At 48.6% G+C, this 23,896-nt stretch overlaps 1 protein-coding gene across 4 annotated transcripts in view; it reads right to left on the bottom strand.

Annotated features, from left to right (window-relative positions):
- Positions 1-23,896, bottom strand: part of VPS54 (VPS54 subunit of GARP complex) — a 599,465-nt gene that overhangs the window by 134,887 nt on the left and 440,682 nt on the right. For all 4 annotated transcript variants that reach the window (XM_086927614.1, XM_086927616.1, XM_086927615.1 and 1 more), the window contains exon 20: positions 3,041-3,162. In XM_086927614.1, coding sequence (XP_086783740.1) covers positions 3,041-3,162 — 122 coding nt within the window. The remainder of the gene's footprint in view (positions 1-3,040; positions 3,163-23,896) is intronic.

The raw sequence follows: 23,896 nt of genomic DNA, 5'->3' as shown, positions 1-23,896 counted from the left end.
GACTGTGGGGCATACTATCATCTCTCAAAAATGAGATATTTTTCACCCTTTTTCTATGGGAGTCAATTATATTCTCCCACCTCCTCTTCTTTTTCCCCTAACACTCCTCAAATGACCAGAGATATACATGGAAAATGTTATCTCTCACTTTGCTTTTGATGTAACCGTAATTATTTCATGTAAAAATAATGATTTTGAGATAATGTATCTCGCAATTCCAATATTTTCTATATTGTATGTTTTTTTCCCAGCCCTGACGAAGTCGTGGGTTCCTGCCCATTCGACGAAACACGTGTTGGCTGGACTTGGAGAAAGCCTAAAAAGTTAAATGAATCACATTTTCAACTCAATTTGTATTAATTCTGTGTATTGAAATATTTGATAACTTGTCTGTTCAATAGTTCTTGTTGGTGTGATAGGATTGTATGTATATACTTAAATCTGCGGATTATTGGTGGGTAAGGATGACAACCCATACCTAGGCACCCAACGACACAAATTAGCACAGTGCATCTGACAAATTTTGCCTATAGAGTGTAAAGCGCCATAACCACCTAGAACTGTCATCGCTCCAATCCTGCACACAGAGGTGGCACATATGCAGCTATTTTCAGACACTTTTTGGGTGGAAAGAAGTGAGTGCAGAGCAGCACAGCGCCATCTATCTGTGCGTCGGTAGAGTGTTATGATATGCTTCCAGATCTAGTCTGGCAACTGGGAAATATTCTTAGGGTGAGGAATATGTGGTTACAATGCATTGATCAGAAAAATATACTACAGAGAGTTTCAGAGCCACAGGCATAGCTTCTATAACTTGATCTACAATGATCTGTACAAATCCAAATATTTTCTGGTGTGGGAGGAAAATTAGTTGGCAGGAGAGAATAGTTAGGCGGTAGCCTTTTCGAACAATATGCAAGACCCATCTGCCAGATATAATAGATTGCCAGCTTGGGAGAAATTACTGGATCCTGCCTCCCAATAGATGGGCATGCACCACCAATGGCAAACAGAAGAGTCTGAGTCAAAAAGGGGCCAGAGGTCCTCCGAGATAGGCCATGTCGCAAAGTTTACACATGTAGCAGCACAAAAGGCAGAACACATTCACAGAGGGCAATGTCAAGCTAGCAGAGGAAAGCATGTGATCCAAAGGCATCAATTATTTTAAATTCGTTATCTGAAGGATTGGTTGGAAAGGGGTTAGGGTTCATCTTATTGATTTTAAAATAAGGTAGTCTGGAGAAGGCTGCTTGGTGAGAAAGTCTAGGTCACCAGATGCCAGTCTACATTCCCGTTAACAGGAGGGCAGGGTTTTGACAAAGTAGCCATCAGTGTATCTATGAGGGCATCATTAACTGACAGTAAGGGCTCAGATGTTCCTGGACCAAACTGTTGAATTTCTGTCAAAACATTTGATTTAGTCTCAAAGGAGGGAGATGTATTCTAGTACTTTGGCTGCCCTCCAAAACATCACTGCAAAAGAGGCACTCTCTCCTGATGGTCCCCCATGTGGTGAGTCAAATTCTGTCACAGGGGAAGTATCACTTCTGCTGATAGCTGCTGCCTGGTAGAGGCACAGGATTAGAATCAGGATGCATGACAACAGGTGGCTTCTTTGTAATCTCATAGTATGACATCAGGCGAGCTCAAGCTGATGTCGAGACGGGATCCAACATGAGCATCAGCACTAGTTGATATTCTGGTATCAGTGGCGGGAACTGGGATGCATTGTGGGGTCAGAGTGAAAGTATGCACTGGAGTTGTTACAGGACCGTTATGGGTCCACAGGGGACAGGCGTCGCCATGGAGGGGGTTTGCCATCAGTAATGTGACATGACTGGAGGATCCTGTGGTTCTGAGGGCCGAAAGGCCCACGGAGGTAGCCAGAAGCGCACTGAAAATTTGCAGCATAGTCTCTTTGAAGGTATCGATCAGGGTCAACGAAAGAAAGAAAATGATGTTGCTTCGTAGCCAATTAAGGAATCTAGTTTATGGTTGGTGAATTTGATGCAGTGTGACTTATATGGACACCTTTGGGCCTTCTCTTTGTAATCAGAGTGGCAGGATAGATGTCACGTCCTGCTTTACTTTCTTATGCTTGCATTTACCCTTTGAGTTACAGGAAGACCTTGAGCAGGAAATGGAGTGATTGGAGGACCAGCCTGAGGCCCAGCCCAACACATGGAGTGAGAGCAAGATCTGCACGAAGGCCTGGACTTCATCCTGTGGTTGGCGTCTTCGCCTCCCCATTTTTAATCGGCTCAGATGCAGTCGCAGCACACCTCCAAATCCATTGTTTTCAGTGGGTACATTGTTCTCTAGCACACATCTAAAAAGATTTTAGGAGTTGTCGGAAGAACGAGACAGTTGGGAGCAGAGCTACAGATCTGCATAGGAAGGCCGAGAAAGAAAGGAACCTACATCAGGGTTCAGGGGTGTCGCTAATATGCAGCTGTGCTCTATAACGTCCGAGGCAGTATGAAACCTACGTGAAACCGAACAACGCTTAAAGCAGTGCGCATGATCACTGCTGCAAAATTCTCCGGATCCAGTCTGGAGCCTTGGGGATACTCAAAAGTGAGGAACCTGCAGTTAGAAGTATCCATCAGAATGATAAAGTTACTACATACATTAGAGATCTCTATTTGGAGTCTACCTGTACAAAAGCAAAAAATATATATACCATGACAACACTGTAAACGTAACACCTTTTCAAATAATAGCAACATTCTTTAGGAACATACATTCAATTACTGTGATGGAAACAATTCTGCTATTGCAGTTACAGGTACAGAACATATTAATTAGTATGCAGGTACTTAGCATATCATGGTGACAAGTTACTTTTTTCTACAGGTACAAGAGAAAAATCCTTGCATGTGCATAATATTAATAATAGTAATCACAGTGTAGCTATTCATGATTTTTCACTGCATATTTTTGTTGATGCACAGCAAAGTATGTTCCTTTAATCATGAACAATTCCAACAAAAAGCAAATCATTTTTGGTAAAAATGTCTTGCTTCTTAAAATGTCCTACCTTTGTAATGTGGTCAAAATGCCGGAGCATACTGTAGTGTTTCGGTTGCATTCGAGCTTCAAAATGTGCTCTGATAATGGGAACATAGTGTACAATCAGCTGCAAGCAACGTGATGAAAGAGCTACAAAATAAAAGCCATAGAAAACCGACATTAAATACTGATGAGGTAGCAAAATGCACCTTTTAAATACTACTTCTACTTGATCATTATTAATTATGTTGATTTCACACAGTACATGATGGCATGGTAGAAATGCTACTGACCCTGAAACTAGAGTTTCTAGAACATAAGGTGTTACCGAAGTGAAGTAACTGTTCACTTGATAGAGACTTCTAGCTGCTCCTTCCTTACCTTTGATTACATACCCAACTAATTTACAATGAAAACACTGATCTGGAACTGTGGGAATCATCCAATGCAATCTGTGGGGAGCATAGTAGGCCAGCCACCTTGACAAAAAAAGCCATTGTTTTAAATTTTGCGGTCCTTAAAAACTTGTATCCCAATTCTGCGATATAAGACCATTCTCCTTTGGTAACTGAACAACCCGTAGTATGGGTGATTTTAATCAAAAATTCATCAACCAAAACATTTTTTGGTGTTGTTCCATATAGTCCGGTACCATATTCCCAAGTCTGTTAACTGACTTTTATAAAAAAAAATGTGCTTCAACACATGCGTCTCTTGGCTCCAAATGGAGCATGTTGAAGCGAGTAGGCTACTGATCTGTTGTTCATTAAATGCCAAGCCTATGGCCTCCTCCCCTCAGCAAAAGATTATTTCATCCCACGGTAGACGTCGATCCCCATCATAAGAAATCTCCTAACCCTTACGCTTCAAATGTTCCATAGCTTCATTAAGGAGGAAAATGCCATAACACCGATACTACTTTAGTAAAATAAAGACATGGCAATTCAGGACTCTCCAATTTTTAAATATGCAAAAAAATACTTGTATCTAGTTTTCTTTGGATTTTTTTTTTTTTTAAAAGGGACGATAATTCAATTATAGACGCTTTGGCCATTTGTATCAAATTAAAATTGTCTAGTTATTCGGCGTTAATCATAATTTGACCTGGGGGGGCGTGGCCAGCAGCATGGCCGATTAGACGTGCCTGAGAGGAGCTCCGGCCGAGCCAAACACTAATCCGACGATACATATCCCCCAAATCTTGGAAACAGCACCACACGGATGTCCAGACACCCGAGTACCTGCTCCGGGCTGCAGCAGCGGTGATCCGACGCGGAAATCGCCGGGGAGCCGGTGAGGACGACAGCTCCTGAGATCTGCCAGCGTCCGTGATGGCGGCCGCGGCGCTCGGCGGTGGAATGCGCGCCTTCACGCCCGGCGGCCCCCGGTGCAGGTGATCCTGGCGGACAGTGACCCCACGACCTACCTGGCCGTCTGATCGGCCCGTATAGTTCCCCCCCCGGGAAGCAGGACTCTGCCCGCGGTGCCCGCCGGCCGCCTGACCCCAAGATGGCGACCGGCATAATGTGCGGAGGCCGGTGAAGACGAGGTGCCCCCCGCGGCCCCTACCCGAGACGGGGTGAGACTGGGCCCTGCAGCGGAGGCGGCGCGGCGGACGGGCCGAAGTGTGGGAGACGAGACCGGGACCGGTGCAGCGTCAGGAGCGGGCCACACTGCCTGGCACGGCGGCCGCCTTAACAAATATGGCGGCCGCGAGGTAGGAGCACCCGGGGGGACAGCGGCGCATTGGAGGCCGCAGCGGAGCGCTGAAGCCTGCCCGGCCTCGTGGTGCTGGAAGCCCCTGAGTCTGCGGGGGGGCGGAGTGGGCTGAGTGGTGCCCTGCTGCCCGCCACGCGTGACGCTGCCTGAGGTCACCGGCGTCGGGAGAACCCCCCCTCCCCCCCCCCCCCCCCCGGGCTGGGAAGTGAACGGACCCTGCAAGAGTGGCAGTGGGGACACTCACATAAACCGCCCGACAAAGACAGAAGGAGGCCCTTCGCACAGTGCAACTGTCCCAGACGCAAGACCGACCCCGCCGCTACACAAAGGAAGAGGGCAGTACAAGGAGACCCTTCCCCGGGGCTGCGCAACCATGGGAAAGAGAGACGTGGTGCCCAAGACCACGAAGCAGGGCCCGATGGACAACTTTGCGGCCCCGCGCCCTACGGTGGAACAACAGTCCATACAACCGGGCGCCCGCAATGACACGGCCATGGTGCTGGAGGCCATACAGGCGTCCAGAACGGACATCCAAGCAACACGAGCAGCTTTGGAGACCAAAATTGGAGAGGTGGGGTCCGAGGTAACGCTACTGCGGCAGGACTTCAGGAACCTGGCAGAAAGGGTCACGACAGCCGAGGCGAAACTGACCGACAATGAGGAATCGATCACGTCTCTCAAGAAAGACATGGCGGAGCTGCAGGCCTCTCACCGTCAACTACTCTGGAAGGTTGACGACGCCGAAAATAGGTCAAGGCGGAACAACCTACGCTTTGTGGGCTTTAGGGAAGGAATTGAGGAAAAGAGTATGACTGTCTTCCTCCACGACTGGCTGAAAACCACCTTTCCGACGGCACGGTTCTCTCCATGCTTCATAATAGAGAGGGCGCATAGGGCACTCCTGGCCAGACCTCCGGAGGGTGCCAGACCGAGACCAGTGATAGCGCGGTTCCTAAACTTCGCAGATCGTGATCTGATCCTGCGCGAAGCCAGGAAGATGGGAGAGATCCGCTTTGAAAATACCACCATAATGATCTTCCCGGACTACAGCCAGGAGGTCTCGAAACAGCGCCGCTCCTTCGACGCCGTGAAGGCAAAACTGAGGTCTCTAAAGATTCCATACATGCTCCTATTCCCGGCCAAACTCAAGGTCATCTATCAGGACAAATCCATTTTCTTTGCACACCCGGACGATGCATGGCAGTGGCTCGAGGAGCGACCCATCCTAAATAGCAGAGAAGCAGCGGGCCGTGAGGCACAGGACAGGTTGCTGCGAGAACGACCGAGATGGGAGAGACCGAAGCCTCAGCGACGGAGAACGCAAAAGACTCAGCAAAAGACACCGGCAACACCCCATAGGCCACGGGGCATGCATGACGGAGGCAGGGGCAGATCGACGTCCCCGGGCGGCGTCTCGGTGGCGGGCTCGAGGTCCAGTGGCCTGAGAAATGGCATCCGCTCGGAAGAAGAGGACATGGAGGAATCGGAGGGCCGCGCGTCCGGCGCAGAGGAGGAAGACAGCAGAAGCGATTCGTTGCACCCGCTGGCCAAAGAAATACAGCAGCTGGAGCGAGACTCTGCAGGTCAAGGGACTCATGTAGACACACAAGACTCATTTTCATGAACAATGGTGCACCGAGATTGGGAAGAGATGGCGGCTCGGCGATGCAGAGCAAGCAAGTTGACACACCCCCCCCTACTGTCCTTTGTGTTTTTAGTGCTGGTTATTGGTTAATACGGGTGGGATGTGTGGGAGGGCGACAGGCCTTCTCCCGTGGATAGTTCAATCCCGAATGGGGCTGCGACTGGAAGGGGAGGGAGGTGGGGAGGGGGGAGGGGGGGCAAGCGGGTTTACCTTTTACCTCATGTTGGGGTCGTTGAGAGGAACGGGGGGGAGGGGGGAGTTCAGCAGAAAACAGCAGGGCTGTGCCAGCCCATACCTGGAGTCTATCCTACTCGAAGGCCCCGCTCGGGGGGGACGCTGCGATACACGATGGCAAGTACACTAGATACTCCACACAGCACTGACCCAGGGGTCAAGGTGCTAACATGGAATGTGAACGGCTTAGGGTCCAAAATTAAGAGAGGTCTGGTTACAGCCTACCTCAAGAGACTGGCACCTGATCTTATCCTCCTCCAGGAAACCCACCTAAAGGGGAATCACTGCGCATTCATAGCGAGGGGGCGATACACGGTCCTGGCACATGCAGGCTACACAACGGACTCCAGGGGGGTTGCGATTCTCATAAATAAAGCAGTCCCATTTACGATTACACGCACCTGGCTAGACCCGCAGGGCACGTATGTAGGGGTTCAGGGGATGTGGAAAAGACGTAGATACACGATATTGTCAGTATATGCCCCACCCAAGTTACAGCCACGCACACTAAAGGCAGTCTCCGCCATCCTGCTGGACACGGCTGACACCATGCAAGTAGTGGGAGGGGACTTTAATGATGTGATGTGCACCATGCAAGATAGATCGGGGCCACCACGCACAGGGGGACACACAACAGCATTAGCGCGGCTCATGACCACCATAGGCCTCACTGATGTGTGGAGATGGCTACACCCTACACAAGACACTTATTCATTTTACTCTGGGGCGCACAAGGTCTTCTCCAGGTTAGACTATGTCTTTGTATCCCGGCAGGAGATTGCGGCGGGTGACCTAGCGGAATACAAGGCGAGAGGGATCTCCGATCACTCCCCGCTGTACGTCCACCTGGGACGGGGGAAGGGAGTCAGGAGGCCACAATGGAGGTTAACGGCGTGGGACATTCAAACACCGGAAATACTCGGGGGTGTACGGGCGGACATTAGGGTTTACATGGCCGAGAACGAGGGTTCTGTGGAATCCGGCGCTACCCTCTGGGAGGCGATGAAACCAGTGCTCCGTGACCGCATCCAGAGTAGGCTGGGAGAGGCCAGGCGTGCACAACAGGGCAAGATAGCGAGTGAGGAGGCGAATGTCCTGGCCTTGGAAACGGAGTACCTCCAGCAGAATGAAGAGGTGAGCCTTCGACGGCTGCTTGACGCGCAGAGGCACTATAGGGAGCTGGCCACGGACGAAGCTCGCACCCAGGCTCTGGCGACTCTCCACAGGCTCTACGATGTGGGCGACAAGTCGGGCAAACTTTTGGCCTGGCTGAGCAGAAAGGAGCGTATGTCGCGCTGGGTGGATCAGGTCAAGTTGACTGGGGACAGGAGGGTCACCACTGATGAGGGTATAGCGGAAGCCTTTGCATCCTATTATGAGGATTTCTACAGGGCCAGGGACCTGGGGGACAGTGAGGACGCCCAACGATACATGGGCGACATGGAGGTGCCTACCCTGTCCACAGAAGCTAGTGCCACCTTAGAGGCGGACTTAACCCTTGAGGAGTTATCGAAGGCCATAGCGGCAATGAAGCCGGGGAAGGCCCCGGGGCCGAATGGTTTCCCGGCGGAGTTCTTTAAACGGAATGCGGACTTATTGCAGCGGCACATGAAGGCCCTCTTTACCGAATCATACCGGGCGGGGAACCTCCCTCCGGACCTGGACCTGGCTACCATTGTGCCAATCTACAAAGAAGGGAAACCCAGAGATGACTGCTCATCCTACCGCCCAATCTCATTGCTAAATATAGAGACAAAAATTCTGGCCACAGTCCTGGCTCGTCGCATGCGACAGGTCATCACTGAGTTAGTGCATATGGACCAGTCCGGCTTTCTTCCGGATAGGGCCACTAAACTAAACCTCCGTCGCACCCACAATTGGTTACAGGAGGTCTCCAAAAGAAGTGAACCCCATTGGTTCCTCTCCTTGGATGCGGAGAAGGCATTCGACGCAGTCCACTGGCCTTTCCTGTTGGAGACCCTCCGAAGGTTTGGGTTTGGGCCCAAGTACTTAAAATGGGTACAGCTCCTCTACTCGGGCCCGAGGGCGAGAGTACGAGTCAATGGGAAGCTGTCTCGCGAGTTCCCTATCGGGCGGGGCACACGACAGGGCTGTCCACTGTCCCCCCTCCTGTTCACCCTCACCATCGAGATCCTTGCGATACGAATCAGGCAGAACCAGTCAATCAAAGGGTTTACATGGGGGGGCTCAGTTGCCACACAGGAAAAAATATCCCTGTATGCCGACGACGTACTACTGTTCGTGACAGACCCAGACACGACTATCCCGACACTATTCGGAGAGCTTGACGACTTTGGGGCGCGAGCAGGCCACAAAATAAACTGGCACAAATCGATCCTCTACGATCCACAAGGCATGGAGAGGGGGGCCTGCCTGCCAGGGTCACTGATACATACTAACGACGGCTTCCGATACCTGGGAGTCTTTATAACACTAGATAGGACGCGCTCCTTCACTGCCAATTTATCCCGCATTATGCTGGAGGCCACGGCTGAGATGGACAGGTGGAGACAGCTCCCGCTCACCTTACTGGGGCGTGCTGCACTATATAAAATGATCATCCTCCCTAAGTTCCTCTACGCGCTCCAGAATGAGTACTATCCATTGCCAAATAAGACCCTGGACACAATCCACGCTGACTTGCGAGCCTTCCTGTGGCTGGGGAAACAGCCGAGAGTGGCGCTCTTCACCCTGCAGCGACACCAATACAGTGGGGGGATTTCGCTCCCCAACCTAGAGGCCTACTACTGGGCGGAACATCTCGCCCCAATCAACGAATGGCTACACGCTGCAGCCGACCACCCCACCTACGCCCTGGAAAGGTCTAAATGGTCAAGTAAAACTATACTGCACTATCTGTATGGGGAAGCGGTGGGAAAGCAGTTTCTCCCTGCCACCAAGATTACGTTAACAGCCTGGAATAGGGCATCCAAAAGAATGGGTTGGGAAAAACGGCCCACTAGACAGACACCCCTCTGGTGCTGTACATGGTTGGGAGAGCTCCGTAAACTGAAAGGCTTCAGACAGTGGGACGACATTGGCATCTCCACAGTGGGGGACGTGATAGCAAGGGGAGACCTGAAAACATTCCAAGCACTTAAAGACGAATTTGGCCTGCGCAACACCCAATACTACAAATACGCTCAACTGAAACACGCATGGAGGGCACAAAACATTGCGCTTTCGGACCTTCCTGAATATGCTCCATTAGAGGGTAGGCTGCTGCAGGAACAGATAGGGAGGGGGGCGGTATCCCTCACATATAAAACCTTGACCAACAACATGCTAGGGGATCTGCAGGTGCTACGGGCTAAATGGGAGGCGGAGGTGGGAGACATGGAGGATCTAGACTGGGAGCTCGCCCTCATGCATCCCCGGGAGGTGGCCATCAAATCGAGGCTCCGCCTTATTCAATTTAAGGTGCTGCACAGATCATACTTTGACAGGGTGAGGCTCTTTAGAATGGGCAGAGCACCTGACACGACATGCCTTAGGTGCCGCCAGCAGAGTGCGGATTTCTTCCACATAATCTGGGGCTGTGAAGTCATCCAGGACTACTGGGAGAGTGTGTTCCTGGAACTGGGGGAGGTGCTGGGAGTGGACCTTCCACGGGATCCCAAATTGGCACTGTTGGGCTCGACTATAGAAGTAGACCTACCCCGCCCCTTGATCATCTTTCTGGTATTAGCACTAGTGGTGGCGAAACGGGACATTGCACGGCGCTGGGGGGCCCCTGAAAAACCAGGCTTAGAGGAATGGAGGCGTGGATTGGATCTATACATGGCTGCGGAGAGAGTGACCTACAAAGCAAGGGGTTGCCCCAAAAAGTTCCGGAGGGTTTGGGCCAAATGGAGGCACTACCACGGACTAGAATGAGACATTGTGAACTACAATCCTGAAGCCTGTGGAACCCTGGCCTGAATTGTCTAGACGCCGGGATTGCATGCTTGTTAACTGTATACCATACTGCCCAGTTCCCGTGCTAGGGACGGACAGGAACGCTTGAGTGGGGGGGAGAGGGGACCGGGTAGGGGGCGATGGGAGGGAGAGGGTAGAGACCTGCTGTTTTATGGGATGTTTCTAGTTCATTGTTCCTTTTTTCAGTGGCTGTTTCAAAAGCAAGAGTTCTTATAAGGGGTGATATGTCTAACGACACCAGAAAAGTTGCGGGCTGTCGGCTAGAGCGGAATGTTGACGCTCTACCGAGTGCTGATCCTTTGCATGTGTGATCCTTCTGACGCAACAATAAAAAGAATTTGGAAAAAAAAAAAATCATAATTTGACCTATACTATCTAAAAGTGTTTTGCAGTGAGGTCAAGCAAGCCTCCCTTGTGGATTATCTAACTGCAATACTGCTATTCTAGTCCTAGGTTGCCTGCCATTTCAGATGAATTTTTGAAACAGTTGATCAAGCTCTCTAAAATACGTAGTAAATAAGAAAGTACCAGTGGAAGGATCGACATCTTTATCAGGGCCACCCTACCAATAAGGGATTCTGGGAGAAAACCTCATCTATCCAGCAACGTATTTATATTATTGAAAGTAGCTTTATAGTTTAATTCAAAGAATTAAGAATAATTATGTGCCACATAATTGTCTATATTTCTGATCGATCGTTTAGATGAATTTTGAGAATGAAGATCGTGGGAAGATCAATAGGAGATGTATTGAACAGCAATATCTCTGTTTTTGTTTGGTTGACCTTATAATCCGCACTCCAGTAAATTCTGCGGTTGTATTTAATGTATTCCAGATATTAGCTATATCGGGTTCAAGAGTAATTACTGTGGCTACTAACTATAATCAATTTCAACACAGTAGATTAGACAGTTATCTAGGATGTTTAGAAGTATGTAGACTTTTTATTTTAAGATATCTTTTTGCACTGGACATCTGGACATATATTTGATCTATAACTCAAGTCAAAATTCTAAAGTTGTATGTTTGCAGGCGTTACACTATATGAGTTTGCACTACGTATAGTACTAGGCACTTTTGTACTGGGCCCTCTATATCAAATATATGGAATATTTGATGCGATTCATGGTTATTTATTATGTATTTTGTATCAGTATCAAAATATTAGCCTCCATTTTCTCATCTTATGGCTATAAACTGCCCAATAAAGAAAAAAAAAAGGAATGGATACCCAGGCAATACCTCCGTGGAGGTGGGTCTGAAAAGCCAATTGCAACAGACCTAACTGTCCAGACAGTACTGTTTGGTAAACATGTACAAGAACGCCCACGTTGCTGCCTGACAGATATCCAGAAGAGGTACTTCGCAGGCTAAGACTGTGGTCACAACCTTAGCTCTGGTGAAATGAGCAGTAAACCCACAGGCTGTTGCTTCTTGGCCACTGCATAGCAGATCTTGAAGCAGAGTACTATCCATCTTAAGATGGTCTGTTTCTGCACAGGTCTACTTTTCTTAGCTCCTACTACTCCACGAAGAGTTGATTGTCCACCCAGAACTGTTTCGTGTGATCATGGCAGAACGACAACGCTCTTTTTGGGTCCGTGCGGTGAAGTCTCTTTTCCTCTTCAGAGGGGTGAGGTGGAGAATAGAAGGTAAGCAGGGAGATGTTCTGGGATGCATATAAGTGAGTCACAACCTTCAGAAGGAAGGAGGCACAGTCCGGAGAACCAGCTTGTCTGAGTGGAAAGTTGTCTAAGGTGGGTGCGCTGAAAGTGCCTGCAATTTGCAGAACCTTCTAGCCAATGTTATGGTCACCAGAAAGGCAGTTTTAATAGTCAACAGCCTAAGACAGCAATTGTGTAGAGGTTTAAAGGGTGCACACATCAAAAAGGTAAGAACACAATTTAGATCCAGTGGGGTCTGATGAGTGGCCTGGGAGGGGGAACATGTGTTGCAAGCCATTCAGAAACCTAGACCCAACAGATGACTTGAATGAAGACGGTTGGTTTCGCAACCACAAAAATTCCAAAATGGCTGAAAGATAACCTTTAACTGTGCCCAGAGCAGAGCCCGCTGGACCAATGATAGAGCAAACTAAACAACTTCCGAAAAAGTGCAGAAAGGTCATCGATGTAGTGAGAATCACACCATGTTACAAACTTATCCAAACAGCAGGCATATACAGACTTGGTGGAGGGACACCTGGCTGCCAGAATCACATCAAAGACTTTGGGAGGAAGGACAAAAGCTGTCAACTGTCGCTACTCATTCCTTAAGCATGAGGGTGAAGGTGCAGAACCCTCCATTGTTGATGCAACGGAAGATCCTCTCAAAGAGGCATCCTGATCGGAGATCCAATGGTTATGCTCTGCAGCTCGGTATACCAGACTCTCTGTGCCCAATCCGGAGCCACAAAAATAACTTGGGCCCAGTCTTTCCTGATCTTCTTGAGAACTCTGGGCAGAAGTAGTATTGTCGGAAAGGCATACAGGAGGCTTGAGCTCCAGTCGAGACAAAAAGCATCTCCGAGCGAGAGGTGACTTGTAAACTCCAGTTCGCAAAACAGATAACATTGCATGTTCTGAGCTGTGGTGAACAGATCTAAGCAAGGCTCTCCCCACTACTGAAAGAATTTTTGCACCACCTCCGGGTGGAGAGGCCATTCGTGATCCGCTAAACATCTTTGGCTGAGTTTGTCCGCCTTGGAGTTCAGAGAGCCCGCGAGGTGTTGAACCACCAGGGAAATGCCCTGGTGTTCCAGCCATGTCCACAGACACAGAGCCTCTTGACAAAGGGTCCTCGACCCCACCACACCCTGTTTGTTTCAGTACCACATGGCAGTGGTGTTGTCTGTAAATACCTGCAAGAGTCTTCCTTTGATTAAAGGAAGAAAGGCTTTCAATGCCAAGTGAATCACCCAAAGCTCCAACAGGTTGATGTGGAGCCCAGTATCCTTCGGAGACCAGAGTCCTCTAAATCTCCACCTCTCCCAGATGACCGCCCCATCACAGAAGTTTGGGGAAGAGACAGGGGTCTGCCACTGACTCAATCACGGTTTGTCAGCCACCACTGCAAGTCTTTCGCAATTCCCTCTGAGATCTGGACCATGTCATAAATATTTCCATGACGCCACACCCACTGGGGCTTCAGGTCCCACTAAAGCACCCACATATGCCAACAGCCATGTGTTACAAGCAGGATGCCGGGAGCCATGAGGCCCAAAAACCTCAGGATCAGTCTCACCAACAACTGGGATGGAGGCTGAAACATCGGTATCATAGCCTGAATATCCTGGACTCTCCTCTCGGGAGGATAGGTCAGAAACTGGACTGTGTCTAGAACAGCTCCGCTGAAAGTGAGTGTCTGAGAGGGATTCAGGTGCCACTTCGGCACATTAATAGTGAACACAGCGAATGCAGGAGGTCCACCGTAGTCTGGAGGTAGAAGATGACTGCCTGCAGTGAGTCCGCCTTCAACAGCTAATCATTGTGGTAGGGGAAGACTGGAACCACTGACCTCCGCAGATGAGCAGCAACCACTGCCATCACCTTGGTGAACACCCCAGAAGCACTGACGAGGCCGAAGAGGAGCACAGCAAACTGAAAGTGCTCTTGGCCCACCATGACCCGGCGGTAACAACTGTAGGCAGGCGGAAAGGGGATGTGGATATATGCGTCTTGCAAGTCCAATGCTATCATCCAGTCTTTTAGGTCCAGGACAGACACGACTTGAGCAAGCAGGAGCATTTGAATTTCTCCTTTTTCAGGAAGAAATTGAGACGGCAAATGTCTAGGATAGGATGAAAGAACTCAGTTCCTAGGCACCAGAAAGTAGCAGGAATAGCAACCAAGACCTACTTCTGATGCCGGCACCCTCTCCATCGCTCACTTGGCTAAGAGAGTCAGCACTTCCTGATGTAGCAAGGAGAGGTGGTCCTTCATCAGCAGGTCGTATGTTGGTGACAGGGATAGTCACAAAAGGGATAGAGTAGCCCCATTGAACAATTTGCAAAACCCAACAGTCCGATGTTATTGACACCAGGGGTGCAGGTGATAGCATAACCTGTCCCCCACTGAATACCCATGGTGGTGAAGGGCAAACTAAAGGGGTTTGGAGGTGGAGGTTACCGGGGGTGGTGGTGGACTGGTGCAACTGCTTGCTACCTGTTCCACGTGATTTTTAGGACCCATGTCCTCGGCCACAAAGAGGCTGGGAAGACTGTTGGCCATTGTGGCATTGAGGGTATCGACACGGTTCCGCAGCCTCGAAAGGGGCATAAAGTGGTGACGAGGGGCTCTAGACAGTCCCAACCCTGGCCGTAGCTCTGCTGTTCTTAAAGCACTCCAGCGATAATTCCGCCTTCTCGCTGAAAAAAGGAGAGCCATCAATGAGTGAGGCTTGGACAACCCTTGAAAAACTTGTGGTTCTCAGCCAGGCGTTGTGCCACTGACAATGAAATCGCTCTACCCACTGAGTCGGCTGTGTCCACTCCACAGCGTATGGTGAACTTAGCTGCATCTCTTCCATCTGCAATGGCCTGGGAGAGTACGGCTTGGGCCTTCCTCCGAGACCATAGGCAGCAAGTGTGCAACCGAATCCCAGATTGTATGGGAAGATCGGCCCAAAAGGTATGCAATGTTCACCGACTGCAGGGCAAGGGTGGCAGAAGAGAATTTAGCCTCTTGGGTTCCCGATCTGGTGGAGTGGTAGAGAATGCGCCGGGGTTGATCCTAGTGGTGGAAGCTCTCTAAGGTTGGGTGCTGGTAAGGAACCTCGGGTCCCCAGGTGTGGAGCAATGGCGGCGGACAATTGTCCTATGCACAGGAGCACCTGTGCAGGGTTTGGACTAGGCCCCAAGAAGGATATTGGAAAATGGCTTTATTACACGAAAGTAAGGTTTCAGAAGGAGAAATTCCCAGCTGATGCACCACCATCAAGACGTTTGTCTTGACTGCCACTGTGGGTAAGTGAAGTTCCAAGGCCTCAGCAACCCTACAAACCACCATAGCGAAAGAGGCTCCGTCCACCCTAGCCACGGTTGGAGAAGAAACCAGGCCAGTGTCAGGAGAGGTGTAAAACCACTGCCTCCACCAGTTCCTCATAAAGGCTGTCCTCATTCTCATCTGGGGGATACTGGTATCTACCAAGGTCCTCAGACCCCTCCCATTCATCTCCCTCCCCAAGCCTGTCAAATGTAAAAAGCACTGGCTACGATCCAAAGAGCATGGTCCTGGTCAACGCTGGAACCGGAATTGGATGAGGCTGGTTTGGCTAGATACCGGAGTTGGGAATTACGTAGGGGATTGTGCCGCTGTGGGGCTTTGGCATAGGCACTGGACCGGGCACCATGGAAGGTCTCGGTATCGCCGGTGGCTCTGCTCCGGATCCAACCTGGGTACCATGGGGTTTGCCTGATGTCAAGGGTGAACTCACTGGTGGGAATCCAGTAGGGTCCCATATCAAGCCGTGGGGCCCAAAAAATGCTCCAGATGGGCCAGGCCACCCAAATATGAGGTGCATGGCCTCATAAAATTCTTTAAGGTGGGTGGGGGTGCTCCAGCTTCTGGAAAGTCGGGGAAGCACAGAGCAGACCCTGACTTGCCGGAGTGCCAACTCTCCCACACCTCGTCAGAAGACTTTCATGGGCACAGCAAAGTTGAAGGCTACTTTGACTTGTTCAATTGTAAGTGCTTGCAGCACTTAACTGACAACTTTGAATGCGACGATTGCCAGGACCTTTCACATGCCTGAGATCTTGAGCATCACAGAGTCAACCGGACTCGAAGGGCGAGAAGCTTGAGGGATCGGTCCTTCTGCACTTTTGGATGCATGGCACAGCAGTCCTCGTAGGTCTTGAAGTTCCGGTCCCTCTCCAAGCATCATAAGCACACAGTGTTTTTCTGTAACCGACATCTGCCTGTGACAGGCACAACATGGTTTGAAACCTGACGGTTACTTAGGGGAGATCTTGTCACACCAGGACAGAAAATCTCTAAAAAAAAATGTTTTGACAAAAAGTCAAGAAATAAGCCTGCCAAAAAACAACTGATGGGTGCCCTGACTGGATCAGCGCTATCTGGCGCGGAAAGAACCGACATCCGCAGCCGGGGTGGTGCGTCTATGTAGGAACCACGCACATCACTTCTGGCAAAGACGACGCACAGCTGAACGACGCTACCTACCGGCGTGCAAGGGTACTGATCAGAAACGTTCGGATTAAGTCTGACGCCTCAGGTTTATTCTAAAGTAATGGATTTGCGGCTAGAAGTCTCCATCTAATGGGCCAGAGAGAAAGAGCCCTTGCTACCACATCTTGTTTCAAATCCCATCCCAGACCCATCCGGTATCACTACAGGCATTCTTAGTGCACCTCTGAGTTCCTGGTGCAGCTTGAGAGGCTAGATGATCAATCCACAAAGTCTCCCTGACTTAGCAAGCACCAGTGTCATTGGCTGAAACTTAATTCCCGGCTGCCCCTGAGGACCGTACAATGATGGACGATTCATTCTTGAATCTTGGATGTTCCACAATAGACGGTAACATCTTGGAGAAACAGCAGTGACGAAGAGCACCTGCATGTAACCAAATGTTATTAGGCTATCTTGGACACTACATTGGAGGACCTGCACTTTGCGACACCAGAAGCCCTGCCAGAGACTGAAGGCATTTATGCCTTGGTGTGAAAATGGTCCAGTAAGTGCCCAGCTCAGTTTGTGATAGCATCCTCCCTGAAGGGCAGAGCACAAGCATTTTGGAGATGTGCGGGGGAAGATATACGTGTCCAGAGGTCTCTCTCCCTGTAGCAGGCCAATAGCATCAAGGCCAACTATGGCCTCCACTTCTAGCACAGGTTTGACTGACAGTGTCTCCTTGCTGCTGGTCTACTCATGGGGAGAAAAAGTAACTTACCTTTGTTAAGATGTTTCTGGTGGATACTTTATCTACCTGCAGCTTCCATTTGAATACTCTAGGTGCTAGACTGGACCCGGAAAGTTTTCCAATAGCTCTTCTACACCCGGCACTGGAAACGACATTAGTGTGATGTAACTGAAGCAATGAAGAGCCCACCTCAGTGACCAGACGCCAGTTTTCCATCAATTTTTCTGTGCGAACAAGGCAGAAGTATGAGAAAACATCAATTCTGTACAGATGCAACAAAATGATATGGAACCTTATTAGCATGGTCTATGACCATCCTTCAAACTGGGGAACAGGGTGGTATCAGTGAGGAATCAGCAGGTAGATGAGAGTGTCTACCAGACAAAGCAGTTGCAACTCACTAATGGATGTCGCCGAAATAATGGCAACAAGAAAAAATGTTTTGAATGCCAATAGCCTCAACTGGCAATTACGAAGTGGTTGAAACAAGAACCCATCAAAAATATCAAAAGTAAATTTAGGTCCCACTGCAGCATGACAAAGGGAGTAGGGGAAACTTGTTTGTCAAGCCCTTCAAAAATTGTAGGAGAATGGGTGACAAAGAGGGATGATTGGATCTGGAAGGCACAGATAGAATGACAAGGCTAGAAAGTATCCCTTGACAGTCCCCACAGCACAACTGTGCTGCATTAGCAGGAGAGCATACGCCACTGTCAGACACAAGGGTCTTCGACCTTCCAGAGTATACAATCTTCATGGTATCACAGCAAACAGAGAATACTGTCTACCACCTCGGCTGGCAGCTGGAATAAGCTCAAATATCCCTGCTCAAACTCCAGGTATGAAGATGGAGGCTCTGGAAGCTGGGATGCAGAACCTATCCCTCCGATTGGTAGCGAAGATCTGACCTGAAAAGAAGGAGCAGGGGCCACAGGGAGCGGTAAAGGAGTTTGGCGTACCACACTCTTCTTAGCCACTATGGGGCGATGAAGATGACCAGGGCCGAATCTGGGCAAATCTTCCCCAAAGTCTAAGGAATTGGGTATGAGAGGAAAGGCGCAGTGAAGAGGAAAATTCCACTTCAAGAGAAAAGCATCCCCCAAAACTCCTTTCAACAGGGGACCCAACTACAGGCAATGCAAGCAAACATGTCTACTTAAGGGTTACCACACTACTCAAAGATGTACTAGAGTCTGCCAGATAGTTTTCTGCAAACCAAACACTGTGTTGGTATGCCTAAAGTCACAAGCACTAATTGACAGAGAAAATGAAACTCCACTCCTCCCAGCTTGTTGACACACCACATTGCTGTCACACTCTCAGTCAAGATCTGGATGGACCAATGGTGAGGGGAAAGTAGAAACGCCTTGGTCTCGTAATGAATCACCCTCAGTTAGAACAGACTGATGTGCAAAATCTGCTCTTCTGGAGTTCAGTTCCTCCAGCTGAGCACCCTCCCTTAGGGTGGAAACATCCATTAGAACTGTTGCAATAGCTGTTGGGGCTGGCAAGTACATATCTGCTGCAGGGTCACCAAACCAGATATGTTGCAGTGTTCTGGGAGATCAAAATGATCTGCTAGATCTCCCCAGCGCTGGAAGGAAAATGCTACTTACCAGTATGCATCTGTTCTTGGCATGTAGGGCTGCAGAGCCACAAACTAGTGCATAGATCGCCATCTGGTGGTGGGCCCAGGGGGTTACACTTTGTTGTCTTGGAAGAGTCTTTGTTTGGTAGATAACTCCTCCTGTAAAGTGTAGTGCGCATGGGCATCAACTCCATCTTCAGATTGTTTTTCGCCATTGGGGAAATGATAGAGTTGTATAAGTACAGAAAAAGATGTTCATGTCTTGTGTATCTACTTAAGATATTACTAGAACAGATATAGGTAGCCGGGGAGGCGGGTGGCCGTGTTTGGCTCTGCAGCCCTACATGCCAAGAACAGATGCATAGTGGTAAGTAGCATTTTTCGTTCGAGGCATATGGGCTGCAGACCACACACTAGTGCATTGATTGCATAGCAGTTCTCTCCCTTAGCGGCGTCCACCAGTATCTGATCCAGTAGTTTGAAATAATGTCTTGAGTACGGCCTGGCCCACACTAGCTTGTTGTTTTGCTTGCACATCTACACAGTAGTGTTTTGTAAATGTGTGCGGTGTAGACCATGTAGCTGCTTTGCAGATATAATCTAGGGGAATATTTCCTAGAAATGCCATTGATGCCCCTAATTTACGGGTGGAATGAGCCCTAGGGGGAATGGATAGAGTGAGTTTTGCTTTTTGGTAACAAATTTGGATGCATTTAACAATCCACCTTGCAATCCCAGCTTTTGAAATGGGATTACCTTTATGTGGAGGAGAAATGGACACAAACAATTGTTTTGTTTTACAAAATGGTTTTGTACTGTCAATGTAGTAGAGGAGCACTCTTTTTACATCTAATGTATGAAGAGCTCTTTCAGCAACCGTCTGTAGTTGAGAGAAGAATACTGGCAACTCAATAGATTGATTGAGGTAGAACTGTGAAATTACTTTTGGAAGGAATTTCGGGTTCGTCTTAAGAACCACTTTGTTGTGATGGAGTTGTAGGAACGGTTCTTGAATTGTTAATGCCTGGATCTCACTTACTCTTCTGAGTGAGGTAATAGCAATTAAAAAAGCAACTTTCCATGTAAGGAACTATAATTCACACTTATGCAAGGGTTCAAATGGAGGACCCATAAGTCTAGTGAGAACAATATTTAGATTCCATCCAGGGGGAGGGGTGATCTCCTGGGAGGAATTATTCTTTTGAGTCCTTCCATAAATGCTTTAATGGCGGGTACTCTAAATAATGACAGATGTTGTCTGTTTTGAAGGTAAGCTGCTATAGCAGCAAGATATAACCTGACTGAGGAGTATGCCAAACTACATTTTTGTAGATGGAGCAGGTAACATATGATGCTTTGGATAGAAACATCTAGTGGGTTAATTTTGTTATTTGTGCAATACACAACAAACCTTTTCCACTTGGCTGCATAGCATGCTCCAGGGGTGCTTCTTTTATAACATTCATGCAATCAGGCGGAAGATTGAGGTATCCAAATTCTAAGACTCAGGAGCCAAATCGCTAGGTTGAGCTGCATTGGGTATGGATGCATGATCTCTCAATGGTTCTGTGTCAGTAGATGTGGAGAGAGTTTTAATTTTTGATGTGGTACTACCGAGAGTTCTAGTAGTGTGGTGTACCGCGGTTGTCTTGCCCACTTTGGTGCTATGGGAATCAATGTGAGGGAATGTTGCTGTAGCTTGCGTACCACTAACGGAATTAGTGGGAGAGGTGGAAAAGCATACGCAAATTTGTTTGACCAACTCATCCATATTGCATTGCCTTTGGACAATGGGTGTGGATATCTGGCAGCGAAGCTTGGGCATTTGGAGTTGTGGTGTGTGGCGAACAGATTTATGTCTGGTTGGCCCCACTAGTGAAAGAAAGGTAGAAGAACTTGAGGATGAAGTTCCCACTCGTGTATCTGTTGTCTTTGACGACTTAACAGATTTGCAACTTGATTGTGAACTCCTGGTAGATGTTCTGCTAACAGAAAGATTTTTTGAGGAATGGCCCACCTCCACATGCTCTGCGCAAGCCGGGACAGCTGTAAGGAGTGTGTTTCTCCTGTTTTTGGATGTAATACATAGCTGTCATATTATCGGTATGGACTAATACAGCCTTGCCCGATAGGTAATGCTGAAAAGATTTTAGAGCTAGAAAAATTGCTAGCAACTCCAGATGATTTATGTGGAGTAGCTTCTGTTGCGGTGTCCATGTGTCCTGTACTGTATGTTCTTCCAAATGCGCTCCCCATCCTGTGGGAGATGCGTCTGTGGTTAGCACCACTTGTGGAACTGGCTCTATGAACGGCCAGCCCTTTGAAAGGTTTTTAGGGCTCCACCACTGCAGAGAGCGATGTGTCCTGTCGTCCACCACCACCCGATCTGTTATTTGTTGTTGAGCCTGATTCCATTGGCTTGCTAAGCACTCTTGCAGGGGGCGCATTTGGAGTCTTGCGTGTGGCACTATGAAGATGCAAGATCCCATCATTCCAATTAATTGCATGAACACTCAAGCTGTTAGTGAGTGTTGCAGCTGGAATTTATGTATAAAAGAGCTTGCACACTTTGTATCCTTGTTGGATTGGGGGATGCAATTGCTTTGGAGGTATCTATTGTAGCACCCAGATACTGTTGAGACAGGGATGGTTGGCGATGTGACTTTTTTGTTTTATTTACTGTGAAGCCTAGCTTGTGTGGCAGGCAGATGGTCTGATGCGTGTGTTGCACACACTGGTGGTACGACTTGGATTTTATTAGCCAGTCATCTAGGTATGGTAAAACATGAATGTTGTCCCTTCTTAAGTGTGCTGCTACTACTGCTAGATACTTTGTGAAAACTTGAGGTGCTGTAGTTACTCCGAAAGGGAGTACTTTGATCTGGTAATGCTGACCGTCTAGTACGAACCAAAGGTACTTTCTGTGAGCTTGATGGATGGGAATGTGGAAGTAGGCGTCCTTGAGATCTAAGGTGGCAAGGAAATCGCCTTGATTTAACAGAGGCAGAACCTGCTGTAATGTGACCATAAGGAAGTGGTCTGACTGTATGTAAAGGTTTTGGGGTCTCCGATATAGTGTAGGTCTGAGAGAACCGTCCTTTTTGGGGACGAGAAAGGATAGGGAGTAAACTCCTGTGTTTTGATGGTGTTTTGGGACTGGTTCTATTGCATTCTTTTGCAGTAGAGATACAACCTCTTGTTTTAGGAGAGTGAGATGCTCCTGTGACATGGGACGCTGTCTGGGTGGTATTGTTGGAGGAGTGGAAGTGAGCTCCAGGCAATAACCAGACTGAACTATTTTTCTTACCCACCAGTCTGTGGTGATGGAGTTCCAGACAGGTAGGAACTTTTGTGATCTCGCCCCGACAGGAGTGGAATGGTCTGGGGTGATGGGAGGGAAGTCACTGTTTAGGAGTGGAGACATTGCGGTTGTTGTTACTTCTGCCTCTACCTTTATTGTTGTTACCTCAATATCCTCCTCTGTAATAACCTCTACTGGGCGAGGTTTGGGTGGGCGCTTTATAAGAAGAGGAGGCGTTGTCTGTTTGAAAACCTTTAGAGGCGCGCCTGTAAGAGGAGCGACTAAAGGACGCTCAGTGAGTCTGAGTTTGTAAGGCTCCCATGGATTTTGCTGTGTCGTATTTTTTTCATTTTCTCTAGTGCATTATCAACTGTAAGACCAAAAATATGTTGCTGGTCAAAAGGTTGATTCAGGATACTGGCCTGTACCACTGGTTTGAACCCGGAGATGCATAACCAGGCATGTCTGTGTAACAGTACTCCTGTATTTATCGCTCTAGAAGCTGTGTCGGCAGCATCTAACTCACAACGGATTGAGGTATTGGTAATGACCTTGCCTTCTTGTATTAAGTCAGAAGCCCTAGCTTTATATTGTTCTGGCAAATGTTGCATAAGTGTTTCTAGCTCATCATAATAAGCTCGATCATATCTTGCTAACAATGCTTGTGTTAACAATTCTCCAGACATTGGCTGCTTGTGAGATGGTGCGTTTTCCTGAAGCATCTACAAGCTAGGTCTCTTTATCAGGGGGTGGAGCATCCCCTGTTGTCGGCGAGTTAGCTCTTTTCCCCGCGTTTGAGACTGCTAAAGATTCTAATGGCAACTGATCTTTGATGTATGCTGGGTCAGTTGGAGCCGCTCTATACTTCTTTTCTAGTCTGGGGTTAATTACACTGGCTCTGACGGGGTCTTTGAATACCTCTGGTGCATGTTTTACCACTCCATTAAGTATTGGTAATGTGGTTGTGGTTTTATGTGATGACAGTAATGTATCCATAAGGAAGTCTTCCTCTACTGGATCTGTGTGTAAATCCACCCCATGAAAGGTGGCTGCCCTATGAATAAGCTGTGTAAATCCAATAGTCATCTGGAGGACATGGCCTAGAAGGGTATGCATCATCTTGTGGCAGATCTGGTGCATGTGGCGCGTTATAATCTTCCCAGGGATCATCTGATGGCCCAGGAATATTGTCTGGGTCATCTGTGTCATCTATGTGTTGCTCACTTTCTACCCCTTGCGAATAATTATCTTCATCATCATCCTCCTCTGGTGCAGGGCTATGCGTAGTGGATGGTAATTGCGCAGGGGAAATGTCGAGTGGTATCTCTGGCAGTGGTGAAGGAATTCTTATGGGGGAAGTTTGAGCATGTTTTTTCAGAGGAACCGGAGGTGGCTTGGGAGAGTCCATTTTCCTCTTTTCAGGCACTGTAATTATATGTCCAGTCTTTGGATGGATACGAAGAGTCTTTTGTTTTGGATCTGGGCGGAAAAGCTCTTCTGTGGAACTATCCTTTTTCGGCACCGACTGGTCTTGTTTGAGGCGGAATTGCTTAGAAGGTTTTGCAGTGTCTATTGCTG

This window comes from Lissotriton vulgaris, chromosome 6, assembly GCF_964263255.1.
Source record: "Lissotriton vulgaris chromosome 6, aLisVul1.2, whole genome shotgun sequence".
Lineage (NCBI taxonomy): Eukaryota > Metazoa > Chordata > Amphibia > Caudata > Salamandridae > Lissotriton > Lissotriton vulgaris.
This window is presented reverse-complemented; position numbering and strand designations above follow the sequence as displayed.